Source organism: Chelonia mydas, chromosome 8 (assembly GCF_015237465.2).
Source record: "Chelonia mydas isolate rCheMyd1 chromosome 8, rCheMyd1.pri.v2, whole genome shotgun sequence".
NCBI lineage: Eukaryota > Metazoa > Chordata > Testudines > Cheloniidae > Chelonia > Chelonia mydas.
The window spans coordinates 77,582,354-77,599,586 of NC_057854.1; the positions used below are offsets into that span (position 1 = coordinate 77,582,354).

At 39.9% G+C, this 17,233-nt stretch overlaps 1 protein-coding gene across 5 annotated transcripts in view; it reads right to left on the reverse strand.

The window, feature by feature from the left end:
- Nucleotides 1-17,233, reverse strand: part of DNAI3 (dynein axonemal intermediate chain 3) — a 55,450-nt gene that overhangs the window by 12,152 nt on the left and 26,065 nt on the right. For all 5 annotated transcript variants that reach the window (XR_006283433.1, XR_006283434.1, XM_043521354.1 and 2 more), the window contains exons 9-18: nt 16,183-16,373; nt 15,187-15,311; nt 14,997-15,086; nt 11,202-11,291; nt 10,217-10,345; nt 8,026-8,099; nt 6,871-7,018; nt 5,844-5,931; nt 3,035-3,165; nt 2,028-2,091 (exon numbers count right to left, since the gene is read on the reverse strand). Coding sequence is in view for 3 of the 5 variants with exons in the window: in XM_043521354.1 (XP_043377289.1) it covers nt 2,028-2,091; nt 3,035-3,165; nt 5,844-5,931; nt 6,871-7,018; nt 8,026-8,099; nt 10,217-10,345; nt 11,202-11,291; nt 14,997-15,086; nt 15,187-15,311; nt 16,183-16,373 (1,130 nt within the window). In the remaining 2 variants the exon portion in view is untranslated. The remainder of the gene's footprint in view (nt 1-2,027; nt 2,092-3,034; nt 3,166-5,843; nt 5,932-6,870; nt 7,019-8,025; nt 8,100-10,216; nt 10,346-11,201; nt 11,292-14,996; nt 15,087-15,186; nt 15,312-16,182; nt 16,374-17,233) is intronic.

Sequence of the window (17,233 nt, forward strand, 5' to 3'; positions counted from 1 at the left end):
CTCTCAGGCATTAGTCCCCGAGGAAGGAGATCCTAGTGGGGAGCTATAGAAGGCACTGTATTTGCCTTTAGAGAATTTTCATTAATTCAGATATTGTTATTAGCTTTATTGTTCAGTGTACATTTCTGTGAGATACTGACACCATTTGAAAAGTTTTTAAAATATGCTGTCAGGGTTCCCTCCCCGCTCTGAACTCTAGGGTACAGATATGGGGACCCGCATGAAAGACCCCCTAAGCTTATTTCTACCAGCTTAGGTTAAAAACTTCCCCAAGGCACAAATTCTTCCTTGTCCTTGGAATGGTATCGCTGCCACCACCAAGTGAGTTAGACAAAGATTTAGGAAAAGGACCACTTGGAGTTCCTGTTCCCCAAAATATTCCCCCAAGTCCCTTCAGCCCCTTTCCTGGGGAGGCTTCAGAGTAAATAAGGTGAGCACAGACCAGACCCTTGGGTTTTTAGGACACTAAAAACCACAGTCAGATTCCTAAAAACCGAACTTTTATTATAAACAAAAAAAAGTAAAAGAAACACCTCTGTAAAAATCAGGATGGAAGATAATTTTACAGGGCAATAAAATTTAAAACACAGAGGATTCCCCTCTAGGCAAAATTTTAAAGTTACAAAAAAACAGGAATAAACCTTCCTCTTAGCATAGGGAAAATTCACAAGCTAAAACAAAAGATACTCTAACACATTTCCTTGCTATTATTTACCAGTTCTGTAATTTTAGATGTATCATTCAGTAGGAGCTGGATTACTTGCTTGGTCTCTTTGTCTCCAGAGAGAACAACAAAAGCCCAAAACAAAAACCTTCCCCCACAGATTTGAAAGTATCTTCTCCCCTTATTGGTCCTTTTGGTCAGGTGCTAACCAGGTTATCTGAGCTTCTTAACCCTTTACAGGTAAAGGAGGGATTTTATGCTACCCTGAGCTGTATATTTATGACATATGCTTTTGATTTATGTCTATAAATTGAATATTTTTAGTCATCATCCTATAAACTGTTAGAGTTCAGCAAGCATTTCTTAGTTCATGATAGAAATAATAAGACATTAAAATGGAACTTAAAACTTCTAGCTTCTCACAATGTAACCCTCTTTATTGAATCCCTCAGTTACAAACATTGGAATATTTTTAGTATCCACCAATTAAATGCAAAAGCTACACTAATGCAGTTAAAATTAAAAAGCCAGGAAATACAGAAGTTTGGATTCCTACAGCAACATTGTCAGCCAAGTTGCATGACATACATACTACATATTTCCTTTCTGTTTTTATATCGTTAAATGAATGGTTTAATATTTAATATAGTATTGTTTCTGTTTTTAATATATACCAAAAGATACTCAGAATGTTCAGTGTGGCTAAGCTAATGTCACTTTAAGGACCTATTGGATTTGCACACATTTTCATTTTAACCGTGCAGCCAAATGATGTTTTAATATAGGTTTTTCTATTAATTTTGTTGTGTTTTAGAAAAATGCAATTTCCTATTTTAAATAATCCCAATTAAGCTTTCAAGTGAGAAGACTTCGGAAGGGCGGAATTTCCACTGCTGCTACATTTGCTGCTATTCTGTGGCTGGAAATTGTCTTCAGACTGTTTACCGGCATCAGCTTACATTTAAGCTCCATCTATACTAACAAATTGACCCATTGCTGGCAACAGCTGCAACAGGTCCCACTAAGATGGTGTTAAAAACATTTTAATTACTAGTGTAAATGGGACAAAACTGTTTTCAGCATCACTGATCATGCATTCGGTAATGGTATTGAAGCGGGTTTTCTTCATTCTACAGTAGCAGTCAAATCCTTTTCAACACCAGTTTGGAGGCTCTTTGCTGACGCCGGTTGTCAGCAATGAGTCAAATTCCTACTGCAGACAGGGCAAGAGTCCGTCCTACAAAGCTTACATCTCCGTGTAATAAAACAAGGCTTAAATCTATGTCTGTATCCTCTATATCCGTCCGGCCATCCATTAGCTTAAAAAGGCAGTTTTAGTTGATGGTGAAAAACTTGAACTTACTAATCAGTCTTCCTGAGTCACTCTCTCTTTCCATCTTCCAGTCGGAATAAATAACTTCACCATCCTGTGATGCCAGAAAAATCAAACAAATGCAAACAGAAGCTGGGTGAAATATTTATAGCAAAAGCTTTAGTCAAAAGATGCCTATTTTTAGTTTGTAAAATTGGAGTCTCTTTACTAAATGTAAATTTTTAGATACATTTAATGTGAACATGTTTTAGCATGACTGCAAAAATGGGGCAAATGTTCACCTTACTTTATCAGTTGGGTTGTTTTAATTAAAAAAAAAACAAAACCCTGCAGTCTTCAGGAAAAACTCACCAATCAGCATTTATAGGGCATTCTTCATGTAGAGCTGGAGTAGTTCACATGTATTATATGGACCTTGCCCCACAGTTTTAGGAAAAGGTGGCAGCAAGAGAGAGAAATTATTTCAATGGGAACCCCAAAATGGAAGAAATGCATGAAATTTTAAAAAGACACCCTTTTAAATTGTTCAATTTTGGCAGCTAGATCTAGTTTAAAGAGGGTAGAAGCTGGAACATTAGGCTTATTTTTAATACAGGACTAAATTAGGGAAAAAAATTCAAAATATGATAAAGCTTTCATGAGACTTCTAGGGGAAACCTTGCAATAAACATTACTGTCCTAATAGTTCTGACAATGGGAATAAGAACATTTTATCTGTTCCTGGGTTTAAGAATTAAGTTCAACACCTTTTGGCTAGGATTTCCAATGGAGCCTAGGGGAATTAGCCACCCAACTCCCACTGACTTTCAATCCCAGCCTTTAAACATGAGTGTATGGCCCAGCGATCTTTTAAAGTAAAATATTTATATAAATGTGTCAAAATGGGCTACAAAGGCAAGGCAAATTCTGAGTTAAAAAACTACTGATTAACTCATAAAGAAAACATGTACATGCACCAGTCTGTGTAAATTGTCCAGCACACCCCCGCTACTTTAAGAATGATCAGTCATAGATTATAATCAAAATGTTTAACTTACTTCAGTTCCAACAAAAAAGTTGGTGGGGATATTTTCCAATATCTGAAGAGCTTTGGCTGAAGGGACCTTTAACTGCTTATAAGGATTTTCATCTCCAAATATTTCTGGTTTGACTTGGTATTGCATCTTATCTTGAAAAGAGTATGGATATAATCATTTGGTTATATAGGGAAATTTACTAGATCAGGCATTTTATTTTCCTTACTAAGGTAATTCCAGTGTGAGGGATTAGAACTTTCAAGATGAGAAATAAGGAAGGGAAGAAAATTCCAGAGAAGAGTGAACCTAGTATGGCATGGAATAGAATGTTTCCTTAATCTAGCAGGGGGAAAGAGGCTGAGCACATACAAATTGCTAGCAATAGAAGGCAGGCGAAGCAGTACTCTTGTGGTGCCTACACTTCAGATTTTTCATAAAATCTCCCACAGTTGCCCACCACTGATGCAGTTCCACTAGTGGCAGCCACAGCGGGAGCACTAGAGTCGGCCAGTTTACACAACAGTGGTTAAAATGCTGATGACACACTAGGACTCCCAATGTTGCTACCCCGGCAGAGCTCTAACACTGCTGTAGCAATGGGAGTAAGTGATCATCCATCCTGAATTGGGTGGGACAATCCAAAATGCAGAGTTCAAGTCCCAGGCTGAATGACTCCGGGACAGCATTTGTCACAGATTCCCTGCAGCGCCTGCTCCGTGCCGTCCAAGGCTCGGGGCGGCATCAGCCTGTTCCTGGGGGTGGGGGGTTGAGTTTGGCCTTAGCCCCTCCTTTGTCATGAGGCCTTGCCCCTGCTCCTCCTCTTACCCCTGAGTCCCATCCCCCCTGGCCAGGCCAGCAGCTGGAGCCAGGCTGTGATAAAAGCCACCCTGGGCAGGTGGAGGACCCAGGGCTCCCCACAGCGGGCCAGCTCTTACCATGGCCTGGCTCTGGCTTTCGGCCTGGCCAGGGGACAGGGACTCGGGGGTAAGAGGAGGAGCAGGGGTGGTATCGCAGAGGGGGAAGGGCTCCTGCATGTGTCCTGCTTTTGCCTTTTGAAAAGGTGGTCACCCTAAATGGGAGAGGCTAAGAAAAACTCACAATACAGGATGTGCTTGTGGAGACAGCTATGCTGCAACCATGTAAATGGATAAGCAGGGTAGTAGGTCTGGGATGATAGCCAGAAAAATCTGTCACTTGAGAATCCTAAGCACTGCTGGAAAAGGTGTGATGGAAAACCCTGACTTCAGAGAATAACTGAGTCTGGGCACAATCCTATGAATATTTATGCACCCAAGTGGTCTCATTGACTTCAGTGGGACTATACAAATGAGTAACATTTCTCTGGTATAGATGTATTTGCTCTCTAGATTGAGCTTGTTGGCTGCTAACAGTGAATGAATATTTGTTTAAATAAATGTTTCACTTGGAATTAAAAAATATAGCAATATTTCTCTTGGTCTTTCTTTCGTTTAGACCAAACTTGACTAGGCAATGCCCCTTTCAACCTCAGGGGAAAAACATGATCACAAGTAATGAAAGTGTCTAACACTTGCTGGAGTCTGTGTTGTTCTTATAAAACTTTTCATGTATCTCCAGAACTTGATAAAGACAATTGACAATGACTTCTGTTGTTCCAGAATTCTTACTTTCCTTCTTTGACAAGGGCTCAGTAGCAAGTTGGAATTAAACAGCTGAAAGATTAGTGTGTCTCTTGGATGCTCTCACTTTTTGGGGGCGGCGGGGAATTTGAAGTTTGCTATGTGAATATGTTAAGGTAGTGAGTTTGTAGAATTATTTATGAACTTTTTATTTACAACTGTAGTTAGTAGTGGGCAGTACATAAATCTGATCCAGCACATCTTAGTAACAGAGTTATAGTGCTTCAGGGTCAGTGTGATAATGATTTCCAAAAGTATTTTTAAGGTCACATGCTGTCCCATTGGTACTAATTTGCTCCAAACCTTATAAACCTGCCTGATGATTGTTCACCATTCCAAATCTGCCTCGTCCCCCTTCTGTTGCCTTCCCCATTCTCCAAAGACTTTAATGATTTTTCAATATTTTCCTTTTGATTGCTGTTTTACCAACGCAAGGAGGAAGGATGGTCCACCCATTAGCGTGGGACTCAGAAGAATTGGGTTAAATTACCTGATCAGTCAGTGACCTGTGTGACCTTGAGCAAATCACTTAACCTTTCTGTGTCTTAGTTTATCCCTCTGTAAAATGGGGGTAATAGCACTTCTCTACCTTTTGAGGGACATGTGAGGATAAATACATTAAAGATTGTGTGGCAGTAACACTCAAATACTATGGTAATGGGAGCTATACAAGTACCTAAGATAGCATGATAGGTTTTCTCCCTGAATACTTTCTCTGAAAGTATTATCGTACAGAAGACTAATAATTTCTGATGCAAAGTAAGCAAATAGAAGACTTGCCTCAGGAGTAGAAAATTAAGTAAGGAAAGGTTCATTTTAAAATAAAACCCCAAGTTAATAAATTTCTAACAATGGCTCTAAAGGAGGAAATCACACATAGTACTGACCAAGGCTCAATTCACTTTAATGGGAATAAGTACTCCTGAGAAAAACAGCTTGCTAGTATAACTTCTAATGAGATCTGATAACCTGTGACCCATTGCTAGAGAATTGTGTTCTTCTCATACTGTATGTGTTCATTACCTTCACCATGCCATGATATACCAGTAAATTTAGGAAAACAGGTCCACTAGTTACAGTATATTTATGTTGCTTATCTTTTATTCTATATGCAGAGAAAAATCATCTTACCAAAATACTTACATGTCAAAAATATCCACTGAAAATATTACCTTGCATTTTGTAATGGAAATGCTCTTCCACTAGGCTAATTTTGGTAGGACTATAGTCTCCACTTGTGTCGCTCTTGGATAGGTTTGCCTGTTTAGTACAAAGGGAGTATTTGATAACTCATTTTGTCAAACACTTGAGGCATATGGCTAAATTGCTTTCTGTTGTAATGGTAAAGACCTGTCAGTCTGAAGTGCATTCTTCAGATTCCACAAATCCTTCCAACACCACCTTTGCTAGCTTCCAACACCGCCTTTGCTAGCAGTAGTTAAAATGTGACTCAGCGGTCTAGCCTACATTACGCTTTTCCCTCTAAAATTTCTCACTGTTGCCACTTCAATGTCAACTCCACTGGTGGTAGTCCCAGTGGCCACTCGTGTTTTAACAAACATGTCTCTAGACCTGCTCTGACCAGGATAGACAACCTGGTGGTAAAAGTGCTTGTATACATTACTACTTCCACTGTAGCCTGAGTTTATTCAGAAATTCTTAGATCATTTTAAAGTTCTTGTAAGCTAAGTTTGGAAAGTATTTGTCCTATTCTGTTCATGTTATAGGGATTCAAATATGCCCCTACACGAATCACAACAAAATTTAAAAGGAAAATCACAATACTGTGAACATTTACATGGTAAGATTTGGGATGAGGGGGTGGAGAGTGAGCCCGCATACACTCACCCCGCAGCAGTGGCTCCTATCCTGCAGGTCTGGACCTGGCTCCCCACTCCGGGCATTGTGACCGAGTGCACAGGGGTGACAGTGCCACTCAGGTTTGACCAGTGGGATTAGGGTTGGAGTACTGGGGCAGAGGGTGCTTCTACAGGTGGTTGGTGCCCTGTTGGCAGGGCAAAGAGGCAGCAGCAATAAAGGGACTTAGGTATAGTGTCTCTAAAGAGAGAGAACTGAATTTCCATACCTTTTCCCCTAAAACCATGACTTTTTTACTAAATTTAGCAGGATTGCACTGTGATTTTTTTTTATTTAAAAATGCCATGACAACTCTGCAGGCCTATACATTATATACAGTACCTTAATGAGAGGTCTCCAGGAGAGATCTAGATGTTTAAAAGTAGTCGGTACATCAGGGGGAGCCTCGATAACCTTCTCTTCTTTTACTTTCTCGAATGAACTCTGGATAGTAGCTTTGGGGGCTCGAAGATCCCAAAACAATATGGAGCTCCACAAAACCAGAGATTGTAGGTTATTGCTATTCGTATGCTTAAAAATCATTTAAACTTTTCAATAAGCTTTTGTATAATTGTTTTTTATCTTCAAAATTAGTATAGCAATAGATGCAAGAGTTTGGGGAACAGAGAAATGGAGAACTAGTTTATAGCTACTTTTATGCACTATGGCATATAGTTACTCCACATTTTGTCCTCACTCTGTTCTTAATCATATACTGTAGCTAAATAAGCATCATACAGTTTAAAAAAACTACACACTCAGTGGATGAAATGCACTCCCTTGCATAGAGCCTAATTACTTGGTCTGGGACTGTGTCTGCTGTGCAGCCTCTGGGTTGGAATTGCATCCACAGCCCTGCCAGCCAGTTGAAGAATATAAGAAATGTCATACTGGTCTGACTCAAGGTCTATCTAGTCCAGCACCCTGTCTCTGACAGTGGCCAGTAGTGGATGCTTCCTGAATGAAATGAGTTGTACTGGCAAAAGGACTATGTGCAGGTCTAACTCCATCTACACTAGGGCTTTTGCCAGTTTAGAAATTTTATTAAAAACCCACACTAATTGACGTTACTATTCAAGAAGAAGTTTCTTGTGTAGACATGGCCTTAGGTTATTTAGCAGCCTTCTGTGCATAAATGTAGTTCTGTGGCCTTCCAGGACAATCTACGTGGGGCCAGCACAGACGCTTTTTCTGTGGCACAGAGTGAGCATGAAAGCACCTCTGTAAGGCTGTCCAGCTAGTGGACCCCACACACTGCCCTTACGTGGGGCTTAAGTGATGTGGTGGTCTGTGTGGTGGCCCTCTGCAATAGGATGAATTTCATCTATTCCAGATAGCTTTGTAGGAATTCAGAACTTTGTCAATTACACCATTGAATATATGCTAAAACATTTAGCAGAGAGAAGGAATAAGCTATATTTAGAAGGATTTTCAAAGGAATTCAGGAGACGTTTTGTGACTGTTTGTGCCTATGAAAACATTTGTAGAATGCATTACCAATCAGGAGAGCAGGTTACAAGCTGCACACAGACTCCAGTTCTGTTTTCAAAAGCAATGCCCATTCTGTTAACCTAAAATAATAATTAATTAATAATACAGGGAGGTGGAGATGAAAAATGGCAACAAATTATTATCAACAAAGCTACTTCTTCACCGCCTCTAAAAACAGACTTTAAGAAAGAGAGCCTCTCGCTGTGGGCTGTACAACTCCCCTGGTACAGCTTTCAGAGTAGCAGCCGTGTTAGTCTGTATTCGCAAAAAGAAAAGGAGTACTTGTGGCACCTTAGAGACTAACAAATTTATTTGAGCATAAGCTTTTGTGAGCAAGTCAGGGCTCATTAGCCCATTGATATGAAAATGAAACAAACACGTTTTACCAAAACAAACATACTGCAAGCAAATCAGTTAGTGCCTTGATATTCAGAAATGCCAAGCCTGTAGAACTTGAAATGAGGTCAATGAGATCTTAAGTTACTGGCACAACTGAAAATCAGGCCCTCAACTGTCAAATATGTGAGTACCTAATATCCATCCTCTTGTAAATTTCATCCTGCTTAAACAAATAGCAAATCAGTGAAGAATTAATGGTAAACAACTACATAGTGAAATTGCAATTCAAAAAGTGAATATCTCAAATGATACTTGCTTATAGTAATTATAAATAATTTTAGTTTTTATTAGGCTTCTTATGTTTTTCCAATAACACTTTTCTCTGAATTGATCATTTTTTTTTACTTATTTCCTCTTTTTAGATCAAAACAGAAAATTAGATTTACATTTAAACTTATTCAGAAAATAAAAGAATAGCAAACAAAGTGCTGATGAAATAATGCAAGTTATTGATTCCAGTAATGTTTTCTGATCTTATTTTCAAACCTAATTCCCAATCTCAAAAAGATGAAAATGTATGTACACAATGGAATCTTTGTCCAGAGAAAGAATTGACTACTTCCGGATAATTGGCAAAACCTGCATTTATCAGCTACTCAAGAAAGTTGCATCCATTCTTTTAACACTTTGTAAGCCAAATCCTACTAAATTTTCTCAAACAAACATGGCCACTGAAGTCAAAGGTTTATTTGCATGGGTAAGGAAGGCTGGATTAGAATCCAAATGTAGTTTGTTTACTTTCTATCATGCAGTTTTGTAATATTGGATTTGCTGACCCTGTGCCACTGTGGCACTGATTCTCTAGACAGACCCTGAGTTGAACCACTGGCAAATTTGTATGTACTCTTCTGGGGAGGCCTTGTCTTTATATGTGTATATACAGTGCCAAGAGGGGGTTGTGGGTACTATCACAATATAATTAGTGATTAATGTGCAATGTATCAATCTTCCTTCCAAAGATGTATATGCATTGTCTTCTCCACAGTCTTCACTCGAGCATTAATGCAGTAGCAACTGAGTCTTAAAAACTTAGTTACAAGAAATTCTCAAGGTAACATCCACTTTGGGTTGTGGGTCAGATTTTTTCAGCCTGGCCTCTTTTTTGCACACCTCACTAATCCTACTACTTAGACAGCAAATGATCACCTTGGGCTGACTCATGGAATCCCTCTTTTCCTCCCACACTAACTTTAGAGGGAGCTGGATGAGCCCTTAAGATACTGTGGATGGAGCACTATGAATAGGATAGAAAGTAACTGTAGGTGCAATTTTTGTGGGTGCAACTTCTATCTAGAAAAAGGAGAACTGTTAGTGAAGTCATTTCTGGCAACTAAGTTGTTTAGGTGACCTAAGAAGTTATTGCTTTAACTTCTTGGTGTCAGGTTAGGAATTCCCATAGTAGAGTTAATATACAAAAAGAAAAGGAGTACTTGTGGCACCTTAGAGACTAACCAATTTATTTGAGCATAAGCTTTCGTGAGCTACAGCTCACTTCATCGGATGCATAAAAGTGGAAAATGCAGTGAGGATGTTTTTATACACACAGATCATGAAAAAATGGGTGTTTATCATACACATTGTAAGGAGAGTGATCACTTAAGATGAGCTATGGGGGAAGGGCTGTCATTGTTTGGCATTCTAGGATGCAGTCAGAAATACAGTACTGAGCCCAACTACTACTGAGATTATTATAAATAATTTCATCTTGTAACACCTGATCTGCAGTTCACACACTGCTTTTATTAGTCATTTGTTAAAAATATAAAGAAAAAGTAATAAAATATCCATTGAAACTCACCTCAAAATAGTCTGGCAGCCAGTGTATATCTGTTATTACTGTTTTATGGCCATATTCTATGGAAGAGACTGCACAATATCTCACAAAATGTGGTTCCTTACCACTTTGTTGTGCTTGTATAAACGTTGGCTAGAGAAGTTTTTAAAAGATACATTTTAAAAGGTATGTTTTGCAAAATACAACATTAGTTATCAAGAAAAAAGAGGAAACTTCTCATATTGTTAATGTCCCTTTACAGTATTTTAGTTCAACCTAGAAACCTTCCTAGGGGTCTGATCTAAAGCCCATCAAAGTCAATGTAAAGTCTCAGTCAGCTTTGAATCAGGCCCTGGCATACCATACTCTAAAACTTATGTCCACAATTGCTCCACCCACCTCCAATATAGCATTATTTCTTCCACTGTGCTCTCAGGCCTTCCTTCTAATTACCCACTTTTGTATCCTCTTTCCATTCTCATCTTTGTGCCTTCTTCCATACCACACACTCTGCCTGGAACTATCTCCCTCATTCCATGAGCCAAACCACCTTCCCTCTACCCTTTAAATCTGTCCTTTAAAACACACTTCCATACACGCCTTTAGCATTGGGGAAAATTTCTGTTCTGCTTTCAGTTTATACCTCATCCAATATTGATTTGATCTATTTGGTAGCTTCCTGGGGGTAGGGCTGAATACACTGTTGGTGCTCAATAAATAACAATGCCCTATTGTATCTCTGGTCTGTGTGGATTTCAGTAATATTATTTATCTGAGTTGATGATGTTGATGTGAGATTTTGATAAAGATTTATTTTGTTGCCTCATGTATTGGAATACAAACAGTCTAGTTAGTACTTCATTGCCAGGCTGATATTTCCTTCATTTTAAGCCTGCATTCCCTTTCCCATATTTTATTTCCTTTCTCTCATTTTCCTTTTTTCCCCCCTTTGTTTTTTAATTCACAGCAGGGCATACTCCAGCACTAAATACAGAACTCAAGTACTAACCATATTAACAGCAGTGTTCTTGCTTCCACCAGCACCAGTTTTAGCATTCTGCAGCTTTTCTTCATACTCAGAAATGTCCCACAGTACAACCTATGAGGAGAAATGAATGTCCTTACAAAGTATTTTTTTCTGTTTAAATGATAGATTAAAACATACTTCTGAACTGTAATATGAGCACTGTTTGAGACTAGAAGGAGGAAGGCTACTTTCTATACCAGGACTGGAGGGTGGGTGGTGTGTTTTTTTTAAGGTATTGCCTCTGTAGACCCTCACTGTAGCAGTCTTGTGCAACAAGACTGCAAATCCTAGAACCATCTGAGTCACTTAACAATTGGTTGGTCTGTGTAGCTTGTCACACTGATCAAGCATTTCTAAGTGTTACCTTTAAAGTGATTGCTGAGGCTGTGGACTAAAAAACTGCTTCTATGACATCACATCCTCAGACTCAATAAAGGATTAGACATTTCTATGGATGATGAGAATGTTTACTGACAGGATAAAACATTTATATGGGATATAAACTTTCATGTTTCATAAACCAACATTAATTGACGAAAGTTGGGAATAAAACTTCCCGTCCATAAAAATGTCTAATCCTTTTCTGAATTGTTTTAATCTCCTGGGGTCAGTAATATCTTGTGGTTCCACAGGTTAATTATGTGTTGTGTAAAGAAGCAATTTCTTTTTTTAACAGATTAAATGCATTTCCTCTCAATTTTATTGTCCTGCACTTAGGACGGAAGAATTCCATGCACTGCTACAGGCTGGGTACCGACTGGCTAAGCGGCCGTTCTGCAGAAAAGGACCTGCAGATTACAGTGGATGAGAAGCTGGATATAAGTCAACAGTGTGCCCTTGTTGCCAAGAAGGCAAAAGGCATATTGAAGTCCATTAGTAGGAGCATTGCCAGCAGTTGACGGAAGTAATTATTTCCCTCTATTCAGCACCGGGGAGGCCACATGTGGAGTATTGTGTCCAGTTTTGGGCCCCCCACTACAGAAAGGATGTGGACCAGTTGGAGAGTCCAGCGGAGGGCAACAAAAATTATTAGAGGACTGGGGCACATGACTTATGAGGAGAGGCTGAGGAAACTGCGGTTATTAAGGGCTTGGCTACACTTGCAAGTTAGAGTGCATTAAAGCAGCCCCGGGCGCCCTAGCTCCTGGGGTGTCCACACTGGCAAGGCATGTATAGCGCCTGGACTCTGTAGCTGGAGCGCTCCTGGTAATCCACCTCTATAAGAAGCATAAAGCTTGCTGCGCCCCGGCTGAAACAAGGTCAGTGTGGACAAAGTGTTGCATTACTGCGCTGTGATTGGCCACCAGAAACGCCCCATAATTCCCTGAAGTCAAGTGGCCACTCTTCTCATTCTGTTTAAATCGGCCACAGGCATGCGGATATTCCCTTTCAAAGCTCAGTTTCTGACAGCCAGCATGCTTATCTGCTCTGGGACAAAGCAAACCGTTAGTGTGGAATGCTGCCATTGTGAGTGTGTATGAGAGAGGGGGAGGGTCTGCTGCTGTCTGCACTTACAAGACAACATGCTGACACACTCTCAGCCCCCTAGAACACACTGTCTCTCCCCCCACATACACACAACACACTTCCTCTCACACTCCACCCCCTTCCTCCCCACATTTGAAAAGCACGTTGCAACTACTTGCACACTGGGATAGCTACCACAGTGCACTGCTCTTTGTGGCATTGCAAGAGCTGCTAATGTGTCCACGCCAGTGCGCTTGCAGTTGACAGTGTAAACACACGGCAGCATTTTCCCTGTTGTGGTCTCCGAAGGCTGGTTTAACTCCCAGCGCTCTACATCTGCAAGTGTAGCCAAACCCTTAGTCTGCAGAAGAGAAGAGTGAGGGGGAGAGTCTAAAAGATTCTTTTGTTCCTGTGAGGCTGGGTTTGTCCCATACCTGCCCTGATGAAGTGTGAACTGCTTCTCTGCTCTTGGAGAGTTTTTGCCTGGGCTTATTTTAAGCCACGAGGATACATTTTCAGCCTCATAACTACATACATGAAATTATAACCTGTAACATTACTATAACATCACTGTAACAACAATGCTTAGTGCCTTCCAAAGACACCCGCTATGACAAACTTTGCATTGGATGCCACACAATCATTTTATAAAGATGAACATGGGGGTGTAGGGTGTTCCCCTGAGGTACAAAGTGTCACACTATTTCACTAGGAGGGTGGTGAAGCACTGGAATGGGTTACCTAGGGAGGTGGTGAAATCTCCGTCCTTAGCTGTTTTTAAGGCCAGCTTGACACAGCCCTCGTTGGGATGATTTAGTTGGGATTGGTCCTGCTTTGAGCAGGGCGTTGGACTAGATGACCTCCTGAGGTTTCTTCCAACCTTAATCTTCTATGATTCTATGTCTCCTTGTTTTTGTATTATGGTAGAGGATAAATGGGGTACCCAACTGTATCTTTTGTACCATTTATCATTTTATATATTCTCTATCATGTTCATATTTTATTGATTTCCTCTCTAGAACCAAAAAAGTAGGAGAACTCTAAAGATGGGAAGCATTCATATTCTAAAGCCACAATGACGTACAAGCAGGGACATGGATCTGGACATGGCCTGGTGCAACTGGTAACAGACATGCAGGTACTATTGGTCCAAGGAAAGGCCCACACTTCTGCCATATTGGAGATGAAGGATAAAGGCAGCATAGCCCTCCTAAAGACAAGCATCTACTGAAACCATGAAGAAGTTATGATCACAGTCTGCTTTGGTACCATCTACATCAAGGAAGCTGGACTGATCTGTTATACTAGACCCCTCACAAGACCACAACTTCTTTACATATTCTCCCTTTCTTTAAGGTATCTGGTGCTGTCCCCTGGTAGACAAGATACTGAACTAGACAGACTGCTGATCTGATCAAGCATGGTAATTTCTATGTTTTTTCTACGACCTGCTATCAATGGATGAAAATGCTCCGTTTCTGGAGCCAAGAGACCTGGATGGGTCTAGAGCTTTCAGTTAGCTTAGCCACTTAGATATGAGAAGTGGACATTTTTAGTCAACCCAGTCCCCTTAGTGGTTCTGGGACATGAAGAATAGTATGCAATACTCCTAAGAGTGGCAACGTGCCAAGGCAATTCTATGGAGAGAAACCTGAGATACTCCTTCTGATAAATTACCAACAAAACAGCAAAATGCATTAAAGAAAAAAAATGAGAGTCCATGAGGGTCACTGTCCAAACAGTTGTCCACAGTATGAAGAATTTCTTCAGATAAGATCATGCCTATCCTATCAGCATTATTTGGTGTGGAATACTCTCTTGTGCTGTCAAACCTCTCTCACAAGAGGGATTTAGATGCAGACACAGGTAGGGAACCACTAGGAATGTGGTTCCTTAGGAAACTGAGAAGGAACAGGGGAATAGGACATAAAGTGCAGGCAACGGGATTTCCTTGTAGATATTTGATTATCCGTGGGTTAAGAGACTTGGTTGCCCATACCTGCACAATAAAGGTACAAACCCTGTTTCACTACCACAGTGGGCTCATTTGCACAGAATCCATGGGAGCTGAAAATTGGGTATTTTTCCCACAAGTGGTGTGATTTGGCCATGTGTATTTTGACTGTGCTTCACTAGTTTATACAAACTACCAAGTTTGCTGCCATACTGCATTTTCCATTTGTTCAAGAACACTCAATATTCACTATTTAGTGCAGATACACTAATGTAGTAAATTAAAATTCAAAAATGAAGATTGACTAGAACAATCCATATAGAAAATAACAGAACAAAAAAGAAAGGAACCAACACCTGTCCATTCATACAGCCTCCAGCAATGATATTGGGATCAGATGGACAGAACTCAAAGCAGTAGATATCTTCAGGGCAATCCAGCATTAACTAGAAAAAATAATAATCAATTGAAAAATACAGTCATGTTGGAAAGATTGTTCCTTTGCTGTCTGAATGCTCCGAATATTTTAAAATCCTGTTTAAATACCTGAGGGTGAATAGGGTCAGAGAAACTCCAAAAAAGAATTGGTGACTTCCGCAACAACAGTTTACCCGACTGGGCAATGCGTTCTTCATAAGAAAGCCGCTCTGTTACTGACACTGCTATAATCCCTGATGGAGGGGAAAACAAACAACTTCATCGTCGATAAAGGGAAAATGTTAGCAGTTCTTAAAAAAAAAATGCCATGCCCACTTCAAGTGTTAATGGCTCTGTTAATTATTGCTTTATAGGTGACCTGTAACGAGAGACAATTGGCTATGTCTCCTTTTCATATAATAGCCAATTTTTTCCCCACTGTAAGTCACCTTTAAAACAATAATTTTAGTTAATGAATGATTAGGCACCTTTATAAATGCATGATGGAAGCCCAAGACCAGAATATAACAAAATATTTTTGTTAAGAGTCATTAAATTGTAATCTCAAAACTGGAATAACGTGACAGACATGGTTATGCTCTTGGGCACCCATTAAGAAACCAATTCCTTTGTTGTTATACTTAAAAAGAAGGCAGATTTCCTGTGCATCCTCCAGTGTTAGCTATTCAGTGGCATGTGTGGAGCTGCAATATCCCAAAGGAAGCACTGGGAAGCATTCAGAATGTATACTGGTGCTCTCTGCACTCAGGTGGAGTCACATAGCCAAGTGGTGGGGAGAAGTTGAAAGAGAAGCAGGGCCCCATGGAGAGTGTGCGCTTCTGGGATAATATGAGAAAGAAATTAGGCCCAGCACAATTAGAGTACTTTTAAATGGGTTTCACAAGGGGAAAATTTCCTTCCTATGTATTCTCTACTATACACTTGTACAAGAAATCATCTGGCCTACAACATTACCTCTTTGATTTCTACACAATATCTGTCCATATCCCACTTTATCTCAAATCAGTGGTTTCCACATTTAAAAGCCAATAAAACCTTTATCAATTTAAACTTTAAAGCTCTCAAACTATTTAAGGCATGAACTAAATATTCGATAAGCATTACCATAAATGGTTGGGTGCCAGCAAACACAGCTAACTGTTCTATGCTTCAGATAGTGCAGGTCTGTAAACGATTGGTATTCCTTAAGGTAAGCATCTGACTTGCCACCAAAGGCACTTTCGTCTTCTGCTAATGCTTTCCAGTCATCAAAAAAGGCATTCATTATTTCATTTTGCTGCAATGCTATTTCCACTCTGTGTTATGAAAATAATAGTTAACATTTTCAAAAAATGTCAGATGTGATTATTCAATGGGATAATTACCCACTAATTCAATAGAGAGAAATCTTTCATTTAAAAATTATGACCACATCCCCCAAAGTGGTACGCACAATGGTTACCCTGTGCTGGTCAGTCCTCTCAAGAGAGCCCTTCACATTCAAATACACTTAAAAAAAAATAGACGTACTGTGCTATCACTTCACTTGTGTGTACTCAGATAGATTTGATTTCAGTGATTAGGCTCTTGAAGTTTACTGCCCAATCCTCGAACTCCAATGATTTCAGTGGACTCCTCAAGTGAGTAAGAGCTGTAGAACTGGGCCCTCACAGTTTATAGTTGCTCCTTCTACTTAATCCAGCAGAGGAGTCCTAGGGCCACATCCTCAGTTGATATAAATAGATGTAGCTCCCTGACTTTAATAGAGCTATGTCATTTACACCTGCTGAGGATCTGGGCCATAATTTTTTGTTTGCCCATGAAAATGAATTTGTCACGAACTGTATTACTTGTTCCCATGTAAATGAATGTGATGTCACAAACCTATTACAGTATCAAGTAAGAAGAAAAATAGGCTAGGAAGATGCAGAATATAGAAACTTAGGAACTGCACTACTTGGACCAGACTACTGGTCCATCTAGAGCAGTATTCTGTCTCTGACAGTGGCCAATATCTGATGCTTCAGAGGAAGGTGTTAAAGTCACTTTATTGGACGAGTATGCAATAGCATTACTATGATGGAAGTACTTCAATAATTAGCAAAAGTGACAGTGTAGAGCAGTGGTGGGCAACCTGTGGCCCGTGGAGTATGGAAAAACACATGGAATGAGTGAG